This window comes from Neolamprologus multifasciatus, chromosome 16 (genome assembly GCF_963576455.1).
Source record: "Neolamprologus multifasciatus chromosome 16, fNeoMul1.2, whole genome shotgun sequence".
NCBI lineage: Eukaryota > Metazoa > Chordata > Actinopteri > Cichliformes > Cichlidae > Neolamprologus > Neolamprologus multifasciatus.
The window spans coordinates 29,225,413-29,247,856 of record NC_140454.1 but is presented as its reverse complement, the minus strand read 5'-3'; the positions used below and the strand labels follow the sequence as shown (position 1 = coordinate 29,247,856).

Here is a 22,444-nt window from a genome sequence, read left to right as displayed (position 1 = left end):
CGATACAAAAAGAAATGTTCATGCCTTTTTAATTTGTCATTTATTAAAATTATAAATATATATAAATATATGTTTTGTTTCCATTACAATATTATACATTAAAGTATAATATTGTAACAGAAACAAAACATTAATCAAAAAATTGTTGAAACACAAATTACAACATTGTATAAAAATTACAATCATCAACTGAAATACTTGGTTCTAATTGAACAGAAATTTCTATGAACTTGTAAGAACTGTGTAGGAGATGAATCAGTCTGTGTCAGATCCTGAATTTGAAATTTCCACTGAAGTCACGGGTAAGAGGCAAGTGGAACCAAGATCTTTGGCCATTTGCTTTTTGAAGTTTGCAAAGACTGCTAAATTTTGCCAGTGGTAGTTCACTCTTTGCAACATAGTACGCTGTTTTAAACTGATTTCCAGGTTGATTTTTAGTATGTTATTTGCAATTGGTGTTTGTTCTGGGAAAGATATTGCAGACTGAGCAATAATGTATTTCTTGCATTTCTCATGGGTTCTAATGGGGGCCTTTCTTAAAATTACTGGTCCCAGTAACAAAGGCGCTTGTCGACTCAGAAATCGAGAGAAAACAACACACCCGGCAGAACATCGTGTTATTTACACGGGTGCACATAAGTGGTCCGCATGTGCGCATTCGCTGTCAAAATAAAAGACACGCACCAGATAAGAAGTTGCAACGTGCGTTTGCGTCCATATAAAAGGCAGTGTTTTTGTCCGCTAGAGTGGGATTTTCACGGCACATTCTGCACCACATCTCTGTGCGTTCATCATTTGTTTGAAGCCAGCTCACCTCCTGCAACCACTTTTCCGAGAATACGCGCTTCTTTTGTGGTTCGGACTCCTTCTGACATTTCTTTGGAGGTGGAGGAACACCAAAGTAATTGCTTAAAGGAGCTTCTTCGACATCTTTAAAAGTTCTAAACAAATGTCTGTCCTCCTCCAGAAAATCTTATGTACGCAAACACGCGTTGCAACTTCTTATCTTGTGCGCGTTTTTTATTTTGACAGCGAATGCGCACCTGCAGACCACTTATGTGCAGCCCTGGTTATTTAGCTCGTCATATTGCAGCCACAGAAATTCTTTTGTCCATGAAACCATAAAGCTGCACTTTCTTTTTGCCTTATAGTCTGATTTGTCATAACTTTTCCGTTTTGTGGTAAGCTTTTCTTTGGCTGTCACTTCTTCACCCTGACCGGTCTTATTTGACTCAGCAGAACTAAAATATATATCCTGCTGCTTTTACACACTCACTTACATAATGCTCAGCGATTCTCTGCGCGATCAACCTCTCACATGTTTAAGCTTGCTGCGGGAGATTTCACTTGTCATGTTGTCAGATGTCAGAGGAACTGGTGCGCAAATTATCATCACTCACCGATCAGTGCTGTCGCTCTCTAACACAGTTTGCATGATTGCAAAGTGAAAGCAAAAAACAAGCGCAAATTCAAACGCGATTTCAATATGTCACATATTGACAGTGGCTCACCGATGCCACCGATGATATATTTTTCCTTCCTACAATAGGCCGACGGGCAGGGCAGAGATAGATTTTGGTAGCCCGACTGGAAAAAAGCCCCGGGACGTCGGGCTAGCGATTTTGTGAGCCCTGTATCTGATTGAGGAATCACTCATCTTTGGAAAAGAGAGTTTATTACAGAGAAATGGCTCTTTCCAAAATAAAAGCTATACTATACGCTTCTTCTGGGCTATATTCTCAGCAGCATATTAAACATATCAGGTATAAGGAGAATCATGTGCTAACGGCTGTCTAAATGACTCGGGTAAAGTTTGTAGCATGCGTGCTTGTTGTTTTTGTCTGCTTCCACTTGTCTTTGCACTAGGATGATGTCGGAGTAAATGTGCAGTCATATTCGTTGTGTTCCCACTAGTGCTGTCAGCGTCAATCTCGTTAAAATGACGTTAACGCTACAACACGGCAAATCTCCGTTAATGAGCTTCCGCTGATCGCCCCATGCTAGGGGCTGGACAGCGTCAACACGTTAATAAGCTAACTGCGCTAACGCACTAGTTCCCACCCATGTAATTGAGCATTGCGTGGCACATCCAACATACTGTTTTACTTTTGTCCATGACACGCTTACCTTCAGGGTCATACCTCACATGAAGAACAAAATAGTTCCAAACACCAGATCTGAGTCAGGGTGGGGGAGGTTCAATTTGCCATGTTGCAAGGAGAGCTTAACTTCTGTCTGGCTAGCTTGCCCTGCGCTCAGTGAATCTGTGTTCGACTACTCCGCCTAGGCTGCACTGTCGAGCGCAGATCGCAGGAAAGTTAATCAAATAAATTAAAAATTTTGTATTGTTCGATACATATGCGTACCTAACCGAAAGCACTGTATGAACGGTTCAATATCGATACGAGTATCGTTGCACCCCTAGTATATACAGTATTCTGAAGAAGGTCTAAAATGTCACTGTGTGTGCAAGCATGTGTTTCTTTTATGTATATGGATTTTTTAAAAATTATTACTCATGATATAACATTGTCCAGACATGCCTGGTAAGGACACGAGGAGGAAACAGTAGGAGCTGTGTGAGGCTACTAAAGGCAGTGCTATAACATTTTTCTGTCATCATTTTATTATAGATTAAGTGCGAGAGTTGTTAGGTGTGGATAATTAGATTATAGTTTATTGCAATAGCAAGTTGTTCTCAGATAGACAGCAAGTGGAGAGTGATATATGAAATGATGAGATGGAAGGAAGAAGAGAAGCAAAGAGTGATTCACAGACAGAGCCGAGTTTATTTCTCACAGTTTTTGTTGCCTTATGGTTCCAAGTGCTGTCACCAATCTTTGCATTTTGTTATTATCTTATCTTATATTATCTTATCTTATATTATCTTATCTTATCGCATGTACTGTACCAGTGTACCTGCACATGTGATGTGACAATAAAAGTGATTTGATTTGATTTGATTTATCTCATGACACTTGTTTAATCAGCTACCATCTCTCCTATGGACTTTTTATTGTCTACAGTCTCAGATCAGCACAGCCCCGCCCTCCAGCACTATCAGCAGCAACCCCTCAACAGCAACATCGTACCCATCAGGTAAAACATCAGCTACGTTTGCTTTGCCTTGTTGCCCATATTAGATTCTTGATGAATGTGTGTTGTTGTTATTCAGCCTGGTTCAATGTGCCCTTTTTAACTTTGAGCACCCGCCCCTTTAAACCTCTCTGCATGGCCCTGATTTACAGTAACAGTAGTTCATGTTTAGAGTAAAACATCCCAGCTCACTGACTTGATAGGGGCAATAGTGTGCCTAAAATGTTGCATAATTTTGCTGAGAGATCTTTTACTTTGTGGTAATCTTAGATGAGTAGTTGTTCAGTGGTTCAGTGTTCCCTTAGTGCTAATGTATAAGAGATGTTGGTGTACTATAACTGAAGTAATGTTGTTAAGTCCTTAAAGTCATATTATTTTATTGTCATGACTGTATTTGAAGCTATTTTTATTTTTGTATGATATCTGATTTATGTGGATTATGGTTGAAGTAAACTAAAGTATAAAATACTTAGTCATTTGTTTAATAGTAATTTAACATTATATAATTCACATATAAAACTATGAATTGTAATTTTAAATGGTTTAAAAGCATGTAGAATAGCATATGTAGGCAAGTATATTTCTCCTTTTTTTTATCAAGAAGCAAAGACAAAAAGGAAAAAAAAGAAACCATCCGTTCGATGGTTGAATCATCCGTCCCCACCAATGCCAAAACCAAATCTACGCCCTTGCATCAGAGGGAGAAAGCAGCCCAAGACTGTGTGTCAGTTAGCTGTGAGACAAGCTGATACTGTCTGAAGGTAACTATGGAAAAAGAGTCATACAACCAGCCCAACATTTTCTATTATGTATTGTCACTGGAGGAAAATGCAGTCACTTGTAAACCCATGACCTGTCAGATTATCGAATTTGTCACCAGGGTTTCTGAAATGCATCAGGTGGAAAACACAAAACATCTTTGAACTCCAACTGAAAAAAGCACGTATCACTGTGAGTGAACATAATAAAGATCATGCACTGCAGCCTACCTGAAGCTCATGCATACGTTTGTAGAAACCCTGAAACACCACTCTGCAAAGAAACTCCAAGAAGCTGACATGTGGGAGATCTTCCACTGTCCGAGGCTTTTTCTGGATGGTGGAGAGGGCCCCTGAGGCAGGGGAGACCCTTGCCACCCCTCTGGAGCAGACTGGGGCCAGGGAGATAGGGCACGGCAGCAGTGAGCTGCATTTTCTCTTCACCAGTCTACTGGACAGCCATGCAGCCATTATGAGGGGAGAATAGAAAATACAGAGAGCTCCTATTGCATGCAGAAGACTAGCCATAAAGGGAGGGGCCACATCTTGCTAAATGTTTAACCTTAATGTTTAAGGATCAACAAAGACAAGAAGCCACAAAGGACCACAAATGGAAAAATACCTAAGCTCACATTTTTCTGCTCAGTAACAGTGAGATGGCTGCTTTGGAGCAAGCCTGACTATAGTGTCAAAGTAAATCGATGACTGTTTCTAGTTACTGAATCAAAAGAATGCTTTTAATTTAAAACACATTTGTGTGATGAGATCTGATCAACACAACTTTCAGTCTCCAGCAAACCAGCTTTGGGTACTGCAAGAGTTATATTTTTGTGTGTGTCTCATCTCAGTACCCTCCTACTGTGCTGTACAGTGAATACAGAAAGGCAAGCAGAGGTGATAGAGCTCCACACCCTTTAGTCATACACAACAAAAAAAGACCAGTCTAGTACAATCAGTCATGTGAAACAGAAAGTATATGCTTCCTTTTCTAAAGTTGCTTCAAGGGGACTTCAGAGGACAAGTAGCAACCAAGTGCTTCTTATTAAATACACGTTATTAACTGATCATTAGTAAGAGTAATCGCCTGTGTAAAGGCAGACGTTATGGCAGTTTGCTGGTCTGAAGTATTCAGGTGCATGTTACCATAATGCCACAATCTTCCCAGAATTGGGCGTCCTAATTAATTCACCTCAAGGTCGCTTCGTGCAGCCCTCAGAGAAACTGTAAAAAACAAACAAACCCTGAGCTCCATCACAAACTCTGAAGGCCTCAGTCAGTATGTTAAAGTTCATGATAGCACAATTAAAAAAAGATTGAGCAAGTTTGGAAGAGTTGCGAGGAGAAATCCTCTACTCTAAAAAGAGCAGGGCAGAACAGGTTATGTTCAAAAAGCTGCATCTGACTAAACCTCAGAACTTGTGGAACAATGTCCTTTGGACCGATGAGACCATACGACCAGATGTTTGATCAGCATGCACAGAAGTATGTTTGGAGTTAACTAAACACATTATAGCAACAGTGAAGCAAGGTAGTGAAGGGGTGATGATTTAGGCAGCTTTCAGTCTTCAAGTCAACCATAAGGTCCTCATTGTACCAAAGCATTCTGTCACATGTGGTGATGGACATGTGGTGGTGTGACCTCAAAAGAGCTGTGAATGAATGAATGCTCAATGGCCTAAAACAACAATGTAAAACAAAGTGGATGCTAGACTGATAAATAGAAAACAATTATGTTATCACTGCTAAATGTGGTTCCATCATGGGGTGCACTTAGGTGTTCAGACGCTTCTTCTGCATTTTAGTTCAGTTTTTGTCAAATAAATCACATTGTGTAAATAGGCAGTGTCTTATTTTTCACCTCATTTTAAGGCTTGCTGCTGATTTATATGTGAAAACTATAACTTTAACTACAATTATAACCAGGGCTGGACTGGAACAAAAAGAATCAGCCTGGGCATTTTGACTAGAGACTGGCCCACCAGGTATTATAGGAAAAGCCATAAAGCCTTTGAATGAAAACAAACGCTGTTGTGACAGTGATGTACTGTCTTGTTGGTATATGTATGATTTCTATACATTTTACGTCAGATAAAAACTTTGGTTGTAAGATTCAGATAATTATTTAATAAAAGCGAGACATTTTAAATGAGAATAAGAAAGAAAAGTATTTCTTTGTGCGAACCTCTCCCTGTTAACGCCCTACCTGGCCCCCTGGCAAAACTTTGCAAGAGGACATCTCCTGGTTTCATCTTCATGTTTCCCTCTCACCAGATAACCAAACCAACATCGTGACCAGCAGCTTTTACGGCTGTGGCTCCAGCAAACATCAGCTGATACTAGAAAGTAATATTAAATCAATTCTAACAACAGCTAATCAAGCTTAAACGTGCTGCTGTTGTTTAGCGCGACATCCGCTGGTTTCCTCTTTCTGGCGCAAAGTGGGCGATAAACAAACGAGAGAAAAGCTGATCAGCTGATCATTGATCAGTTTCATGATTGAAGTAGCAACAGGAGAGAGAGGGGAGAGAATGAGAGAAGAAGAGGCAGCTGACAGCGTAAAGAAGCAGAATAACTCCAGCTTTGTGTCTTTTCCCATTGTAGCTGAAGTACGGGACAAACTGTGTTCCTTCTCAGCTCAGTACAAAACGCGTAATATTTTCTCTGAATACGGGACGATTCCGTTTTTTACGGGAAGGTTGGAAATTCTAACCTTATGAATAAAATAAAGTTCACTATCAGTAACATCTTCATAGCACCCACCCAGCTGTATAGAAACTCCATCATGCTAGCTAGTATGCAGTACGAGTTATTGTAACTGACTGTAAAAAGTCAGAATAACGAAAATAAACTCCACCTAAACTTGGTTTATATCTGACCCAGATAGACTGCAGGTCATAACTTCTTACCTGAAGTTCAGTTCACCTCTCCTCCTCCTGCCTCTCCTTTCCCTCATCCATCTGCTGGCCTCTGTGGTGTTTTTCCAGGTAGGATGGATTCCCAGAACACCACCACCACCAAACAAGTTATTTTTACACATCTGCCAGCATCTGACCAATCCACCACCTTTCATTGTTTATACCATTACTGAAAAAAAATAAATCATCGTCCCATAAAAACAAAAAAATCACCATCGGCCCACCGGGCAAATGTCCGGTATGCCCGATGGCCAGTGCAGCTATGACTATAACTACATTTGGAAGACAACCTTTCAAGGTCAAAGCAAAGTTTTTTGCAAATTTTTGAGAATGAATGTTTCCAATAAGACAGAGCTTGGATAAGTAAATGTAGGTGAGGTTTTGTGTGTTTGTATTTCCAACATCTAAGCAGTCGCATAAATCACAAAAATGAACTCTTATGCGTCTGTCTCATTAATAAACTTAAACTGAAAATATTTTTCCATTTCTCTTTATTTGGGCTTCAGCATCCAAATCCCTTCCAATCCTGTCATCCTTTTATTTGAGCAACATTGTCTATCGATCCTGCAGGGTCCATTTTGTGCAGCAGAAAGTGTCCTTGCACCTGAGCAGCACTGATTTCAGAGTGTGTGGCTAAAGCGTGCTTGGCAAAGTGCTCTGCCTCAGAGGCCGGTTCGTCGGGGTAAAATCGTTGGAACATCTGGGTGAGCTGCCAGTGGGTGCAATGCCCGATGTACTGCTTCAGATCAACCCGGCCAGGTCGGATGAGCGCTGCGTCTAACCTGTGTGAAGATATCATACACAATGCTGGCAGTTAATGGCACTGAAAACACTTCTTATGTTTCACAACTGAAATAAAATTTTGAAATAAAAAGATTTTAATGTTCATTAAGGAAGCAGAGAGACGTGAGGAAGATGAGGTGATGAAGATGACAGAGGCACACAGGCAGGGATGAACAGGTAGGCATCCACGGATTAATTTAAGATCTGAAGATAAAGTCAATCTAACATTGGATCATGTGATCAGCTATAGTTTATTAATGCATGTAAATTGTCACTATGGATACACCGTCTACTGTGCACATGCATATCAGACCTATGTACTCTGATACTGTGTCACACTACACTACTCCTTTTTTCCGAGGACACTGGTTATGTCAATCCCTGTACTGCACTTATTTTATTGAGGTAGGCTGCTGTACAGCGTGTGCTTTTTTTTTTTTGGTAAATAAAAACCAGCACTTGGTATGCAGCGCCACCTGCTGTTGGGGTCTTTTATTTTCTTCTAATTCTGTTTCAGTCTCTTCACTGCTTCAATTGTTTTTTTCTACAGCTTTTTACGTTAGAAGCAGATATATCAGTTTACATGTTGGTACAATGTCACTAAACACTCTTGGCTTCAACAGTACCTGTCTATGAAGTTGGTAGTCATAAAAACTATTCGAGCCTCCGATGAAGCCACTCCGTCAAGAGAGTTCAGCAGTCCGCTGAAGGTCAGTCTTCCCATTCCCTGATAGGCCAGAGGGTCTGAGAGGCAACAGGAGAAAACACAGCTCAGTGACTTCAAAATTCACCTTCAAACCAGAATGTAACAAATCTGGTCAAATACAGCTTTAGAGGTTGCTTCAGTACTGAATATCAGCCTGTTTTAAAACCACAGAGTGGAGCTGATGAACATCTGATGTTTTAAACATGTAAAAAGAAATATGTTTGATCGGTTCTGCTGCTCACTCTCAGTGGGAAGCAGGTCTCTGCTGACAAAGGCTGCATCAACATCCTCCAGGAGAATGATGCTCTGCTGCGGCGCCACGCTCAGGAGGTGATTCAGGCGGTCGTCTGAAAGTGTTCGGTCACTCAGACTCATCAGACAGATGCTGTAGCCCAGCTCACCAGCCAGCGCCGTGCTGAAAAAAAACAGCAAGTTACACAGGCATTGGTGAGGTTACACGACGAGTACGCAGCAAGAAAAATAAACCCGAATAAAGCATATACTCACATAAAACTGCTCTTTCCACATCCTGGGGGGCCGTACAGCAGGTAGCCTCTTCTGTAGGGAATACCTGCACAGGTGAACAACCACCATCAGTAGAGGATTAATCGCAAAAAAACCCTAGAAATTAAAACGTTCGGTAACATTTTTTGTATTAGGTTTTTCTAGAGACCTTCCCTACTCTCGAACAGACTCTGGTAAGGAGTCGGACCAGACCTTCAGCAAAAATCCAAAGGTCATAACCTTTAACGGAAGTGATGTTCAACAATAAAGCGATCAGAAAGTCAGCAACTTCAACCAAGAATGGGCAAAGTACCCTGTGAGTAACATTTTCATAATAACTCAGTCGTGTTCCTTTAATTGTGGTGATCAAGACATTATACATTATAATCATGATTAAAATTCATGTCATGTCCTGTAACATTTTACCTCTATCTGTGTACCATTTGGGATTTCCAATAAAGTCCTTCACGTCATCTACAATCCTTTCTGCAACGCCCACGTCCAGCACCACAGAGCTGAGGGGTCTGCGCCGCCGAGGAAAACCGAACGGCCGCCACTCTGCACCCATGGCCGTGTACATCACTGTCCTGCCTTCCTCCTGCTTCAGCGCCAGTTCTCTTGCTGCAAAACAGGAATGAAAGCTGAACTAAAAGCCCACTCAAGTATTTTGTCAAGTACAGTTAAGTCTAAGTATTTTAGACAAAACTTCACAACTTAGCCCATGTACACCACACACTGTGCACTGAAATTAAGCAATTAAGGGAGCAAACATCCAGACTTCAAGAAGTTACTCGGTGCAAACATTTGGAGGGATGAGCCTCAAATCCCAAAATGTTGATTCTGTTCATCTGGACGTAGATGAGCCTCAAATTTCAATGTGATAATTCTGAAAATACATCTGCAATACAGGTGAAAATCTATTTGCACACCTGACTTTATGTGTTGTTAAACTTACCTTCTTGTAAGATATTAAAGAAGATCTGTCTATCTCTGCCTAAAGCTGTGAAAGTGACAGACTCCCAGGGGGTTCCAGTGTGCAGATCCACCATCTGCTTCTCCCTGGTTCGCTCCACCCTGATCCACTTCCTCCCATACCTGCAGACCACAACGGAAGTCAGTGTCACAGAGAAAGTGGCCAATCAGTTTAGAATACAGGTCTTATAGGTGTAGTGGTATGTGCTATACCAGATGATGTGGTTGCCAGGGCTCGGGTGAAAGTCAAACTGCGTGTGAACCCGTCCGCTCTCGTGCGCCAGGTAGGAGGTCTCCACGCTCAGATGCTGCGTGTGTTTGGCGTGCTTTGTGATCCAGCTCAGCAGCCAGTTGTAGCTCTTGTCCCTGCTGGGCACCTCCAGAGTGATCATGTAGTGCCTGCGGAAGAAGATCATCCCCACCTGAGCCCCTTTCCTGGCAAGCGCCAGAGCTGTCCCGACCCCGACCAGTCCGAAGCCGGCTCCGAAGTACGGGTTGTCCTTCAGGCCGTCCAGAAAATCCGACAGGGGCATGGTGACGGCTGCAGTGAGACTCTAGATACCCCCGCAAAAGGAGCTCATCTGAAGACCTGCGTGGTCCAGTAAATAAAGGTTATCGGTCTTTCTTCGTATCCTGACAGCTGCTTGTAGGCTGGAAATACATTTAGCGACAGTTAAGGCTACCTGACTGGCTAAATTACGACAGTTGCGTTGTTTTTTTCCCTCTGACTTAATCTCTCACAGCTGCCACTGGTGACTTCATTCATTCTCGTGTTTAAACCTTCATTCAGCCACATAAAATCCCCAAGCGTGCAACGATTCTTCTGCACGGCGACCTTTACTACACTTCCTGTGTTTCATGGATACCGTTCCGACTTTCCACTGGCGCTCACAAACAATGGTCCCCCCTCCTTAGTAATCCATTTTTATGCTCACCTAATTTTGCTAACCTGTTAAGAGAATAACTACGCAACGGTGGTGAATGCACTCTGTGAATTTTAGTTTAAACGGCTTGAACCGCAACAGCGATAAAAAGCTAACAGGGACGCAAAGACTTTGCGATGAGCGTCTCAAGACGCTAATGAGGGTTAGCTCAGCTAGCATTAAACGCGATGTTATTATTGGCGCACTTCAATCACTTTATATTATTAATAAGCGCGAGAAAAACTTCAGCTGCTGTAACTCACTGCCAGCTAAGGATTTCTATAACAGGCTAACTGCCTGTTATAGAAAAAGTGGATTCAATGAAGCAGACGGTGCAGCCTTGCGGTTAAACACAGCTGTTGATGTTTTGTTTTTTGGATCCAAAGGACCGTGGAAACCCGGGCAGTAGGTCTGACTGAAGTTCATTTTCTACTCGCAATTTTGTGCATGTAACCGTGTACCTGTGATGTGTCTTATTACAGTTAGCACCAGTGCAATAACTTCATCAGTATGAAAGACCACTATGTACTATCAAAGTTATATTAATATCTGTATGTCATTAATTCTGTCTATATATTATCCCTGATTAAAGAGTAAGTTATATGCTTGATTTATAAGACAGTGGGGACATTTGGAAGTCTGTGGGTTTTCAGCTTGAAAAGTTCGGGTGTTATCAGTGCATTTCCAGCAACTATGATCATATCAGTACCATCGAGATACCACTTTATTCCAGAATGTTTTATCTACATGCACAAAATATATATCAAAGTCTAATACTGAGCTGCTGGGCGGGAGGAAAAGAGGAAGACCACAGACAAGACTCATGGATGTAGTGAAGGAGGACATGCAGGGGGTTGGTGTGACAGAGGAGGATGCAGGTTCTACTGTGTTTTCACATGCTGGGAATTAATATCTCATATCATAGTTCAGGACTGAGATGACAAATGGAACAAAAGAAAAAACAAACCCTTAATAATGTTTGATTAAAAAAAAAAGTTATGAATAATACCAAAACTAAAAGCAAAACAGGAATTCACAACAGTGCGAGAAGGACAAGGAACAGACAGCTCAACACCAAGAACGAACAGGGTTATTTATACACACATGGAGTGATTGGTCGTTAAACACAGATGTGAAACTAATGAGCTGATGCATACAGTCAGAAAGGACAGGAATGTTATAGAGTCTGATGCTTAACTTGTGCATGTTTACCCTAACATGATATTAAATTGTTCTGAAATTTTAAGGCTTTGCTCTTTTTATTTTTTAGACACAATGGAGACGATGGATTTTCGTTGTGAAAAATGTGGACAGAGCTTTTCAGACAGCGGCATGTTTGCCTCTCACCCCTGTTCACAAAGACAAATCGCTTCATCCAGTAAAGTGCAGCTGGACAGATTCAAGTGTTCTCGGTGTGCTGAGGTCTTTTCCAAACCAGCTGCTCTTAAACATCACTTTAAAACCAGCCACAGTGACCCAGACCTGACAGGCCCGTTCTCCTGCTCTGAGAAAGGCTGCTACTTCAGTGTCTCAGACCGTGACGAGTATCAAGCCCACATAATGTCTACACATGGCCTCACTCTTGTCCCCTGCACCTACCGGGCTTGTAAAGCGTCATTCCTTACACAGGCTGAGATGGAAAGCCATCGGAAAGGACACATGCCCTTTGGCTGCTTTCACTGCCAGTTTGTCTCTCAAAATGCTAAAACCCTGAGTGGCCACCTCTTGGAACACAAACATCTGCCAAATAATGCTCAAGGTAAGTGGGCCCTGCAGGGAGGTGGGACTCTCATACCTTCAAACCTTAGCTGTAAGATGGAAATTATGATTTCACATGTCCTTTATTATTTTCTCTTAGGGAATGAGCAGGAGCCAACACCGATGGGCTATAAGGAAAGCCGCTTGTCTGAGGTCAGCGTGTCACAAAGAAAAAATCCAGCTTGTGGGCCAGAGGAACAACCTGAGAGGCCAGGTGGCAGGAAAGACACGACTTTAGCAGGAGATGCTACATCAGTGCCATCCAAAGGTAAGAACACCTATTGTCTGCTTAGTGGATTATTATGGTGACCACTGTAATCAGCTACAACATTAAATCTGACAGTCTGCTTGAACACCGTGGCTCCCGGCACTCACGTGGAAGTCCCTTTGACATGTATCTCCTAATTCTGATACATTTGATTTGTATAGTACCAATTGGCACTTTATACACGTGTCAATTATCCTTCACTTTGCAGACATTTTCACTAGATGGAGCTTTAGCCAGATGTAGAAGTCATCAAGTAACACCTTTTTTGGGTTGTATATTGTTTTCTCTTCTTTACTTTTGCACCTTTGTGGTCCAGCTAACCAATTTCACAGTGCAAGAAACCGCAAAATGACAATAAAAAGTTCTGAGTCTCCAAGACTAAGTCGCTGGTTCTTTGTTATCTCGCCTGCTTCTTCACACCCCTACCCTGACACTGTTGGTTCCACCGTTATGAATTTCTTCCCTCCAGGAGACCACATCATCATCTATTCTGAGATTAGTGTATACCCATCCTGCTGTCCTTGTACGACAGGTTCTGCCTGATACTGGCCTGTGCCTCTATAATAAAAATGATGCTGTTCAGTTGCAGTTTTCATTTGACTCAATATCCTTTCCTGCTCTATGACCTCCTAAAGTGCTGTTACCACTGTTTATACCCTAATTGTGCCAATGTTCCTCTCTCTCCACATAACTGGTTGACTGGTCAAGCTAGGATGTTATAAGCTTATTCAAGTAGGAAGGAAATGCTCCACCCTCCACAGTCCAAGTCACGTGATGGCACTTCCTCAAAGATTTGTAATTCTTCCTAGACAAAGCCAATGATGCCTCACGAGACAATATTTGGCAAAAGTGGGGGAAAAAACTCTGTAACAGGAAAAGTCCTCCAGCAGACTGCAAAGGGAAAGAAGAGAATGAGAAGAAACAGTACAGTAGATGGACAACAAATGAAACTATGGTAGAGTAGGCAAACATTAATGACATGCAATAGTAGTACACAAACACAGGAGTGAAGATGTGATTGAAACATTTAGTTGCAAAATTGAGGAAAGGTTCAGGTCCACCCTGTATGGCCTTAATTTAAAGGTTAATCAGAAAGGAATGTCCAAAGCCTACTCTTAAAAGTAGACGTGGTCTCCTCAATGCAAACCAGAAGTTAGTTTCTTAGTAGACCAAATCTTGTTGGTAGCAACCCCCCCAATCAGGACAGTGACCCTTGTCTTACCACAAAAAACTGCAGAGCTCATGGCTTTCCTGAACTCCAGAGTCCTAAATCCTGTTCTCAATGATCCTCCTGATATGTGCTGGAACAATTCGGATCCAGAGAGGCCTTATTTTGTAATCTCAAAGTTGTTGCCAAAGTCGCAGTACAGACACCCGCTGGAGTCCCACATCAATGCCCTGAAAGCTAGGAGCTCTTTTGATGCCACAAAAGAGGCCTACACATTATTAGACAGATGTTGTGAGTGATTGGTGCCCTTCACAAGTGGTTTATTACAAAAAAAACATCTCTCATTACTGTTTAACATGACATAAAAGATCTGTTCTTTAATCAAAATGATAGAAAAGGAAAAAAAACAGTAAACAATGCAAAATATAAACTGTAACAAAGACAACCCATTATTCTTGTAAACGTATATTTAAACTAACATTTTCAATTTGTTTCTATTTAACAGAGTACCTTGCAGAGGGATCAGAGCACATCTATCGCACCCACACCTGCCCCAAGTGTCGTCGCTGCTTCAAGATGCGCTCTCACCTCCAGGAGCACCTTCGTTTGCATTTCCCCGACCTAAGCCTCCAGTGTCCCACCTGCAAGCGTTACTTCACCAGCAAGAGCAAGCTGCGTGTTCACAGGCTCAGAGAGGCCGGCGAAAAGATCCACCGGTGCCACTTGTGCGAGTATTCCGCCGTGGAGAGGAGCTCAATCCGGCGCCATCTAATCAGCGTGCACGCCGGAGATGGCAAAAACGGTTACAGCTACATTTGTCCGACCTGTGGGGGAAGCTTTCGCCTGAGCAGCGCATTGAAGGCTCACATGAAGTCACATAACATCCTGTCTGACAGCCAACCCTTGGCCTGCTTTCAGGAGGGTTGTTCTTTCCAGAGTTCTCATCACAAAGACCTCATTAGACACTCTGCCGAGGCTCACGGAGTCAAAGCAGTGGAATGCCGTCATCACGCCTGCGGCGCCCTCTTTAAAAGCGAGACAGACATGGATGATCATTATCGGACGCACCTCGCCTATCACTGCTCAGAGTGCGATTTTTCTTGCTCCAATAAAACAGTCTTTCTCCAGCACCAGCGGCTCGGTCATGCAGGGCCTGAAAAGCTCAGCTGCGACTTCTGCTCCTTTGTCACATTCAACCCCGTGGAGTTCGAGCAGCACCTCGGGCATCTGCACGCCAACGAGAAGATCCACCGCTGCTCTCAGTGCAGCTACGTGACCTCGCACAAACGGGGTTTGAAGCGGCACATGCTCATGCACAGTGGTGAGGATGGGTTTGGTCACGTGAAAGTCTGGGCATTTCTCCCTTTTGACACAATAACTCTTAAACTTGTTTTTCCTCTTTAAGGTGAGAGGCCCCACAAGTGCAGCCTGTGTGAGTTCAAGTGCCGAGATGAGTCCTACCTGTCCAAACACATGCTCACTCACTCAGATGATAAGAACTTCATGTGTGCCGAATGTGGATACGTCACCAAATGGAAACACTACCTTAACGTCCACATGAGGAAACATGCAGGGGACCTCAGGTACGCACTCAAGAGGTTTCTTACACATCTTTGTTATATTTAAATTTTGGATCTGTTGTGTAAGCTGAGTTTCTTAAGAGTGCAACACCAGAATGCACAGCTGTGGGTCTTTAAGGTGGGGAACAGTGGAAGTGGAAGAAGCATTGTTGGTTCTAGATTCAATACTTCCTGTTTCCTCTCCTAGGTATCCCTGTGATCAGTGTCCATATCGCTGTCACCGCATGGACCAGCTAAACAGCCACAAATTACGGCACCAAGCCAAATCACTCATGTGTGAGATCTGCGCTTACGCCTGCAAGCGCAAATATGAGCTTCGAAACCATATGTTGGCCAAACACTCCGGAAAGGACAGACAGTCCGCCGTGTTCAAGTGCAAATACTGTATGTACACCACCTGCTACCGTCAGGCACTTCAGAATCACGAGAACTGCAAACACACCAAGCTGAAAGAGTTTCGTTGCGCCCTTTGCTTCTACTCCTCCTTTAGCAGCATCAGCCTTTTCCTTCACAAGAGGAAAACACATGGGTACGTGCCCGGGGACAAAGTGTGGCTGGACAACTACGCTGCAAAGGAGAAGGAGAGGAGCTCGGCTGAATTCATGCAGGATTTTTACAACAAGCCTTCAGTTACTCACAAGCTGCCTGAAGGTCCTCCACCTTCTGGTGCTCCTGAAGGTCGAAGAGACCAAGTCCTGCCTGATCACGATGGCAGCAGTGAAACGTCTCCTGTTTCACAACCTGAGGAAGTTTTTGATGTTGTTTCTCAGGAGACCATTACAGAAAGTCCTTCGCCCATTGGCAGTCCTGAGGAATACTGTACCCTCGTTCTAACTGCACTCTCCACCTCTGACTTTCAAACTCCCTCTGAAAACTCTGCAAGGGCTCCTACTTTAGATTCTAACAGGCCCGAGGCGTCACAAGTAAAAGCAGAGCTTTCATCAGAGGAACATGATGAAGATATACATGATAGCTACGAGCCTCTAAATAGCACAGCTGAACTGGTTGAGCCCGGAGATTGTCAGACACCTGACAGAAACTGTGAAACAATCAGTCCTACTTTTCCACCTGAGCACAGTCAGCCCTTACAATCTGAGGTGCATCTGAATGCTATGAAAAAGTATGACAAGGACCAAGCAGAAGCCATGGTGTTAGAGGGACGGGTGCAGATGCTCGTGGTGCCAGCTGAAGGTGTTTACCGCTGTGAGAAATGCTTTTATGTCACCTGCAGAGAGAGTGCTTTGAGGCACCACTGCCAAGCTCTGTGCCACGGCAGGACGAAGGGCCACAAGTGTCAGGCCTGCGGTGCGCAGTTCAAGCAGAGGCGGGGCCTTGATGGCCACCTTAAAAAGAAGTGCCCAGCCCTGCCACGGAAAACGAGGACATTTGTAGGCATTTCAGAAACAAGTGTTGCTCCAAAGGAGAGCTGTACTGTAGATCAGGAGGGATCCAATTCAGATCAGACAGAACAAAATAAAATTTCCACTGATCCTGAGTGTTCATCTCATTCTAAGACCTTTGTTAATGATGATGCCGCTACATCCAGTGCATCCGAAAACCAGCAAACCGAAAGTCAGAAGAAACCGATCTCCAGTAACAAACAGCAAAAGTCCCTTTATAGTAAAAAGGGTGGGAAATTCAGATGCAAGCTGTGCAGCTTCTCTTCCGTCAGGCTCATAACAATTAAACGGCACCTCTCGAACTGCAGAAGAAGATTCAGGAAAAGGGAGGATGAGACCAATTCAGAAGCAGGTGATGAAGGTGGGAATGACTCAATCAAAGAAAGAGAAGAGCTGGTGGAGAACCTTGACGAAGAGCTTGTAAAAGTTTCTAAGAAACGTCAAATTTTTGGCTGTCCAAGCTGTGCATTTAAGTGCAGTCAGAAGAGAGCTTTAGACAGCCATGAAAGAAAAGGCTGCATGAGGCCTGGTGAAGTACAGTGCGCTCTCTGTTCATTTGTAGCCAAATCTAAAGTTTCTTTGACCCGACACAGTTTATGTAGCCATGGCAAGGAAAAGTTCGGTGCTGCCAAACCCAAACGTTTGCACTGCCAGCACTGCACTTTCAGCTGCAAACAGCAGCGCTGCATGACGCAGCACATTGCACTCAAACACAAAGGTGCACGACCTCACCGCTGCCGCTTCTGCCCCTTCAGCACCACGCGGCGCTACCGCTTGGAAGAGCACGAGTCTCTCCACACAGGTGTCGGCCGTCACCGCTGTGACGTGTGTGACAAAACCTTTGGGGCGGTGACCAAATTGCGCCAACACAAGAGACGCATTCACGATAAACTGCCCACGCACTTCTGCTCGTTGTGCGACTTCAGCAGCTACACGCTCGACGACGTGAGACGCCACAACCGCAGATGCCACACGGGGGAGCTGCAGCACGTTTGCACCCACTGTGACGCTCAGTTTAGCTCAGAGGTCGCTTTGAGAAACCACTGCAAGCGTGTGCACCAGCTCCAGGTGCGTTTCTCATGCAAGCAGTGTGACTACACCTGCAGCAGCGACATCACACTAAGGGCCCACCAGCAGAGCAAGCACCCCCAGGTGAAATGCAACACCTGCCAGGAGTCATTTGAAACTAAGGAAAGCCTCGAGCTTCATCAGAGAGCTCACCTGGCGCATCAGTGTCACGTGTGTCCCTTTGCTACCAAAACGAGGCAGCTGCTGGCTCAGCACCTCTTGAGCGAACATGAGGAGGGACCTACGGAGGACAAGGCGCTGAGGTGCAGCACCTGCCAGTTTGCTTGTCACCATCAGCTGGTCCTGGAGCAGCACCTCCGCTCGCACGGAACCAAGCGCTTGTACAAATGCACTGACTGCCAGTACTCGACCCGGAACAAGCAGAAGATCACGTGGCACATTCGCATCCACACTGGGGAGAAGCCTTACAGCTGTGAGGAGTGCAGCTACACCTGCACCGATCCATCGAGGCTGAAGGTACCAAACAAGCTTCCATAGATCCCAGACAGTTGGTTCTGTTCATTTGTATCCACGTCCACTGAAAAAACGTGTATCGACACGTTGCTTTTAGATAATGCAGTCTCATTTGTTCCAGCAGCTGTGTCCGAGAGAGGACCCAGATGCAGGATGCTAAATATGCAAAGCAACTTTATTACTAAAAAAACCAAGTCAAACAAGCAAACCCTTTAATACAACTTAAAGGGTTAACTTGGACTAAGACACAAGCTTGGAAAACCGGAGGGTGAACAAACCCACAAGTGGGCAAAAACTGTCCATCAACGTGGCATCTTATGCTGCAGAAATAATGTGATCTGGAGCTGGTTATGTTTGAGATTGGAAATCAGCAGGTTTACTGACCAGTCAGCTCCCTGGAAGATGGCATCATTTATAGCTAGAATCATAAATCCGGGTTAGTATAGTTTGAGTTAGTGAAAGGATAAACATTTCATGTAACTATTAAGCCTGATTTCTGATGTTAGGCTCACAGAAGCCAGATGAGTTAAATTTGCTTTATAGCACAGAACAGGACCAAGAGCAGTAAATGGGAACAAAACGCACTAAAAACTAAACGGGTATCTGTAAGACGACAACAAAACCGCTGAGACCAACATGTTAAAAGTTAAAGTTAAAAACAAAGAATGATGGCAGAAGCGTTTACAGTGTCTCTGGTTGTGTAGTTACTTATTGAGGCTCATTTTGAGTCTTTCCATGAAATGGAGCACAATGAAAGCAATAACAGGTCCCTTTTATTTTATTTTTAATGTTTTTATAGCTTCACATGAGAGTTCACCAAGAAGAGAAGAAGTACCTTTGTCCAGAGTGTGGCTACAAGTGCAAATGGGCAACTCAGCTGAAATACCACATGACCAAGCACACAGGTATCAGAGGTGGCTGTTTTCACCCCTAAAAATGCAGCTGAAGAGCTGCTGTTGTAAAATGAGACGTTATATTTATTTACCATACAGCTCAGGCAGATATGATGGTTATAAACTGAACACAAAACACAAACTGACAGTCCACATGCTTATCTGATGTATCCAAACTGCATACTGGACAGTCTAATTTAGGAGTGTCAATCATAAGGCCCGGGTGCCAAAATCAGTCCAGCCCACTGGAAAGCTTTAGAAATTCCCATATACACACAATCAGTTAAATAGCTACTTCTAGTGGTCAGGGGTGAAAACAAACCAAATGTCTCCTGCAGAAAGGCATAAAGTGAACGTTTCTAATTTAATGTTGCAATATGTCTAAGTTATAAAGTGATTTGGTTACATTTTTAAATAATGTTTGTCATCTGCAGGAGAGAAGCCGTACGCCTGTGATGAGTGCGACTACCGCACCAACAGAGCAGACGCCCTCCGCGCACACTGTGACACACAGCACTGTGATGTGCGCCCTTATGTTTGCGAAAAGTGTGGCAAAGCCTTCAAGACTAGCTTCATACTGAAGACCCACCAGCGCCAGCACAGCGACGACCGGCCATACACGTGCGGGTTGTGCCAAAAGGCTTTCAGGTGGCCTGCGGGTCTCAGACATCACTACCTGTCTCACACCAAGCAGCAACCTTTCAGCTGTCGCCACTGCTCCTACAGAGCCAAGCAGAAGTTCCAGGTGGTCAAGCATCTGCAAAGGCATCATCCAAACATGCCAGCAGAGGAAGGTTGGGTAAGAGACACAGAAGCTGGAGGCCTCACCCTGAAGGAGGCTCTAGAGGGGACTCTGGATAAAAGAGCAGAAGAAGCAGCCAATGAGCTGCTTCCACCAGCCAGTGAGGTACAGGAGGTTGCTGAAGAGGTCGAGCTAGGATTAAACCCTGAAGAGAGAGAGTCACTGGTGACATAGCTGGTAAATACTGATGTTTGATTAGTTGATTTTAATGTCTTGCCAAGCCTAATAAGACACTTAGTATACATGTTAAGAGAGAATGTAAAGACGGGTCATTTATTTGAACAATAAACAGTTTTTTATATCCTATCTTGTGATAATTTCCTATAATCAGAATATAATTGTATTAATGAGAAAATCACCATATGAGATGCCACAATTGTGCTGCCAGTCCAGAAACTTAATAATGCAAAATACATTGTTTACAAAAATTCAACACTAAGAGAAATGGAAGTCCTGGAAAAAATAAACAAAAGAAGAAGAAAACCAAGATTCCTTAAAAACAAACTCATGAAGCCAAGGCTGAAAACAGGAATGCTAGGAACTCTTAGCTTAATAAGCAAAAAGCAACTGAGGAATAAAGCTGCTGCTGATGAAGGAGAGAGAGCTTTTTGCGGTTTGCTTTGGATGAGAGAGCATAGAGCAGCTTAATGAAAATGATTGAAAAATGTGCTGGCACAGACGTACAGGGTGATTGCAAAAAAATGCAATAAATGCATTTCTTTTAAACGGGACAGGCTGATGTTGGCCTTTTTTCTTTTTCTAACAGCTCTTTTTTTTTTTTATTTGGGAACTGAGGGGACTGCCTGCTGTAGTACTGAAAGCCAACTCTGCAGTCTGGGCTCTCCTTTGTCTTTTTATTAAAGTTTAAAATGTTTCCTGGGTGACACACTTGGTCCACTTTAGCATTTTTGTTTTTGTTTTTTGCAGTCATGCTGAATGGGTACAGAAATTCTCAGCACTTTCTCCGGACATCGACGTCGTCCTGATGGCAACATCTGTTTTTCCAGACCTCTATATATCGTTCAACATCAGCGGTGTCCTTACAGGTGTAAAAGTTAGTTCTATGAGCCCTAGACGCACAACAACATCACAGATGCTGTTGTGTGGATCCTTGATTTCTAAGAGAACCTCAGTGGCGGAGAAGCTGGCTGCGTTTCTGGTTTAAGAGTTTTACCTTGAATCTGTGGTTGCAGTGATGATGCTGTTCAGAGGATTTCCTGAGCCCCTGCAGTGACTTCCATCACAGAATCAGGTCTGAGAATCTTTTAAACATACTGTGTCAAAGAAAATAAAATTCTTTTCAATTCTATGCTCTACTTTTTAATGTTGAACTATCTGAAAACTCCTCGTTAACAGTGGTGACCCCCTTCACATATTTACTCAGAAAGACTCAGACTGAGTTGCTCAGTGTGTTGGCACAGGTAAACCTAAATACCTGCAAAATGTTCCACCAGGTGTTTTTTTTTAAACACGTTTTTCATTTGTACCATTAACTCTGAAATATTTTGCATGCATAGATAATCTTTTTTAAATTCTGTTTCGACATGTTGATTTGTTACAATTTTCTGTTAAATGCTGGGTTTCTTATACTTAGGTCCTGAATTTGAATCCACTTCAGGTTCCTTCTTTCTTTCCGGGTACTCTGGAGACGAAGGACATGTATGTTGGGATAACAGCTGACTCTGAATAGGTCATATGTGTGCATGGTTGTCTGTCTCTCTGTGTTAGCCCTGTGACAGACTGCCAACCTGTCCGGGGTGTTCCCCACCTCTCGCCCTGTCCCAGCTGGGATGGATAAACAACTGTTTGCAAGTGTTTGTGTTCTGTTTAATTTACATTTTAAGAAGTTCCCCAAATTTCTAGAAACAAGGTTGGGGAAAAAAATGAACAAGCCACAAATGTTTCTGAACAACTGAATTTCACGCACAGGTTTTTAACCACTCAGAAAATTACATACAAAGACATATCTACATTATACACAACAGGGCCTTGTAGAACATTCATTCATTCATTAGAAATAAGTCATTCATGCAAAGTTGTGAGTATATTTCTGGATTTTTAATACGGAGATTTGTCTTTTTTCCCCACATCTAACCTTTCAGTACTGTTACAGATATTTTGACATTCTCTACATGCTGCAGTCTTTTGTCTTACTTTCACATCCATCATTTAAAATATTTTTTACAATTTCTGGAATGTAAAGTTGCATATATTGGACTTAAAAACCTAAATAAATAGTACTGCATGGCCTAGTTTATCTTAAAAAAAAATGTTAATAATTATAGATTGGTTTAAAAGAGATGCACTCCACTTTGTCACTGTTGAAAACTCAAATAATAATGCTGATTTCTGAGATGATCTGTTCCATGTGGTTCA

The 22,444-nt window shown here is 43.0% G+C and overlaps 3 protein-coding genes and 1 long non-coding RNA gene across 7 annotated transcripts in view; 2 read left to right on the top strand and 2 right to left on the bottom strand.

Moving 5' to 3' along the window:
- The window catches only part of cyp27a1.1 (cytochrome P450, family 27, subfamily A, polypeptide 1.1), a 31,596-nt gene extending 27,199 nt beyond the window's left edge, over positions 1-4,397 (bottom strand). For both annotated transcript variants that reach the window (XR_014869692.1, XM_085134539.1), the window contains exon 1: positions 4,086-4,397. Coding sequence is in view for 1 of the 2 variants with exons in the window: in XM_085134539.1 (XP_084990665.1) it covers positions 4,086-4,382 (297 nt within the window). In the remaining variant the exon portion in view is untranslated. The remainder of the gene's footprint in view (positions 1-4,085) is intronic.
- The window catches only part of LOC146501036 (uncharacterized), a 178,230-nt gene that overhangs the window by 143,231 nt on the left and 12,555 nt on the right, over positions 1-22,444 (top strand). The gene's annotated exons all lie outside the window — the stretch shown is intronic.
- On the bottom strand, positions 7,244-10,267 carry bcs1l (BCS1 ubiquinol-cytochrome c reductase complex chaperone). Its single transcript, XM_085134540.1, has 7 exons — positions 9,948-10,267; positions 9,718-9,857; positions 9,189-9,383; positions 8,766-8,829; positions 8,501-8,673; positions 8,179-8,296; positions 7,244-7,551 (listed from the first exon to the last, which is right to left on the bottom strand). The coding sequence occupies exons 1-7, from the start codon at positions 10,265-10,267 to the stop codon at positions 7,299-7,301; spliced, it is 1,263 nt and encodes a 420-aa protein (XP_084990666.1). The 3' UTR covers positions 7,244-7,298.
- On the top strand, positions 10,231-22,423 carry znf142 (zinc finger protein 142). 3 transcript variants are annotated; one of them, XR_014869691.1, is made up of 10 exons: positions 10,642-11,066; positions 11,928-12,416; positions 12,516-12,683; positions 14,357-15,172; positions 15,257-15,434; positions 15,619-18,376; positions 19,173-19,278; positions 19,701-20,245; positions 20,996-21,114; positions 21,262-22,423. XR_014869691.1 is itself a non-coding variant. In XM_085134535.1 (9 exons), exons 2-8 carry the CDS (start codon positions 11,933-11,935, stop codon positions 20,240-20,242), a joined length of 5,052 nt encoding a protein of 1,683 aa, XP_084990661.1. In that variant the 5' UTR covers positions 10,642-11,066; positions 11,928-11,932; the 3' UTR covers positions 20,243-20,245; positions 20,996-22,423. The 3 variants fall into 3 exon arrangements, 2 of the variants coding, with proteins under 2 accessions (XP_084990660.1, XP_084990661.1); XM_085134535.1 differs by having other exon boundaries at positions 20,996-22,423; XM_085134534.1 differs by lacking the exons at positions 10,642-11,066; positions 20,996-21,114; positions 21,262-22,423 and adding an exon at positions 10,231-10,345 and having other exon boundaries at positions 19,701-20,368.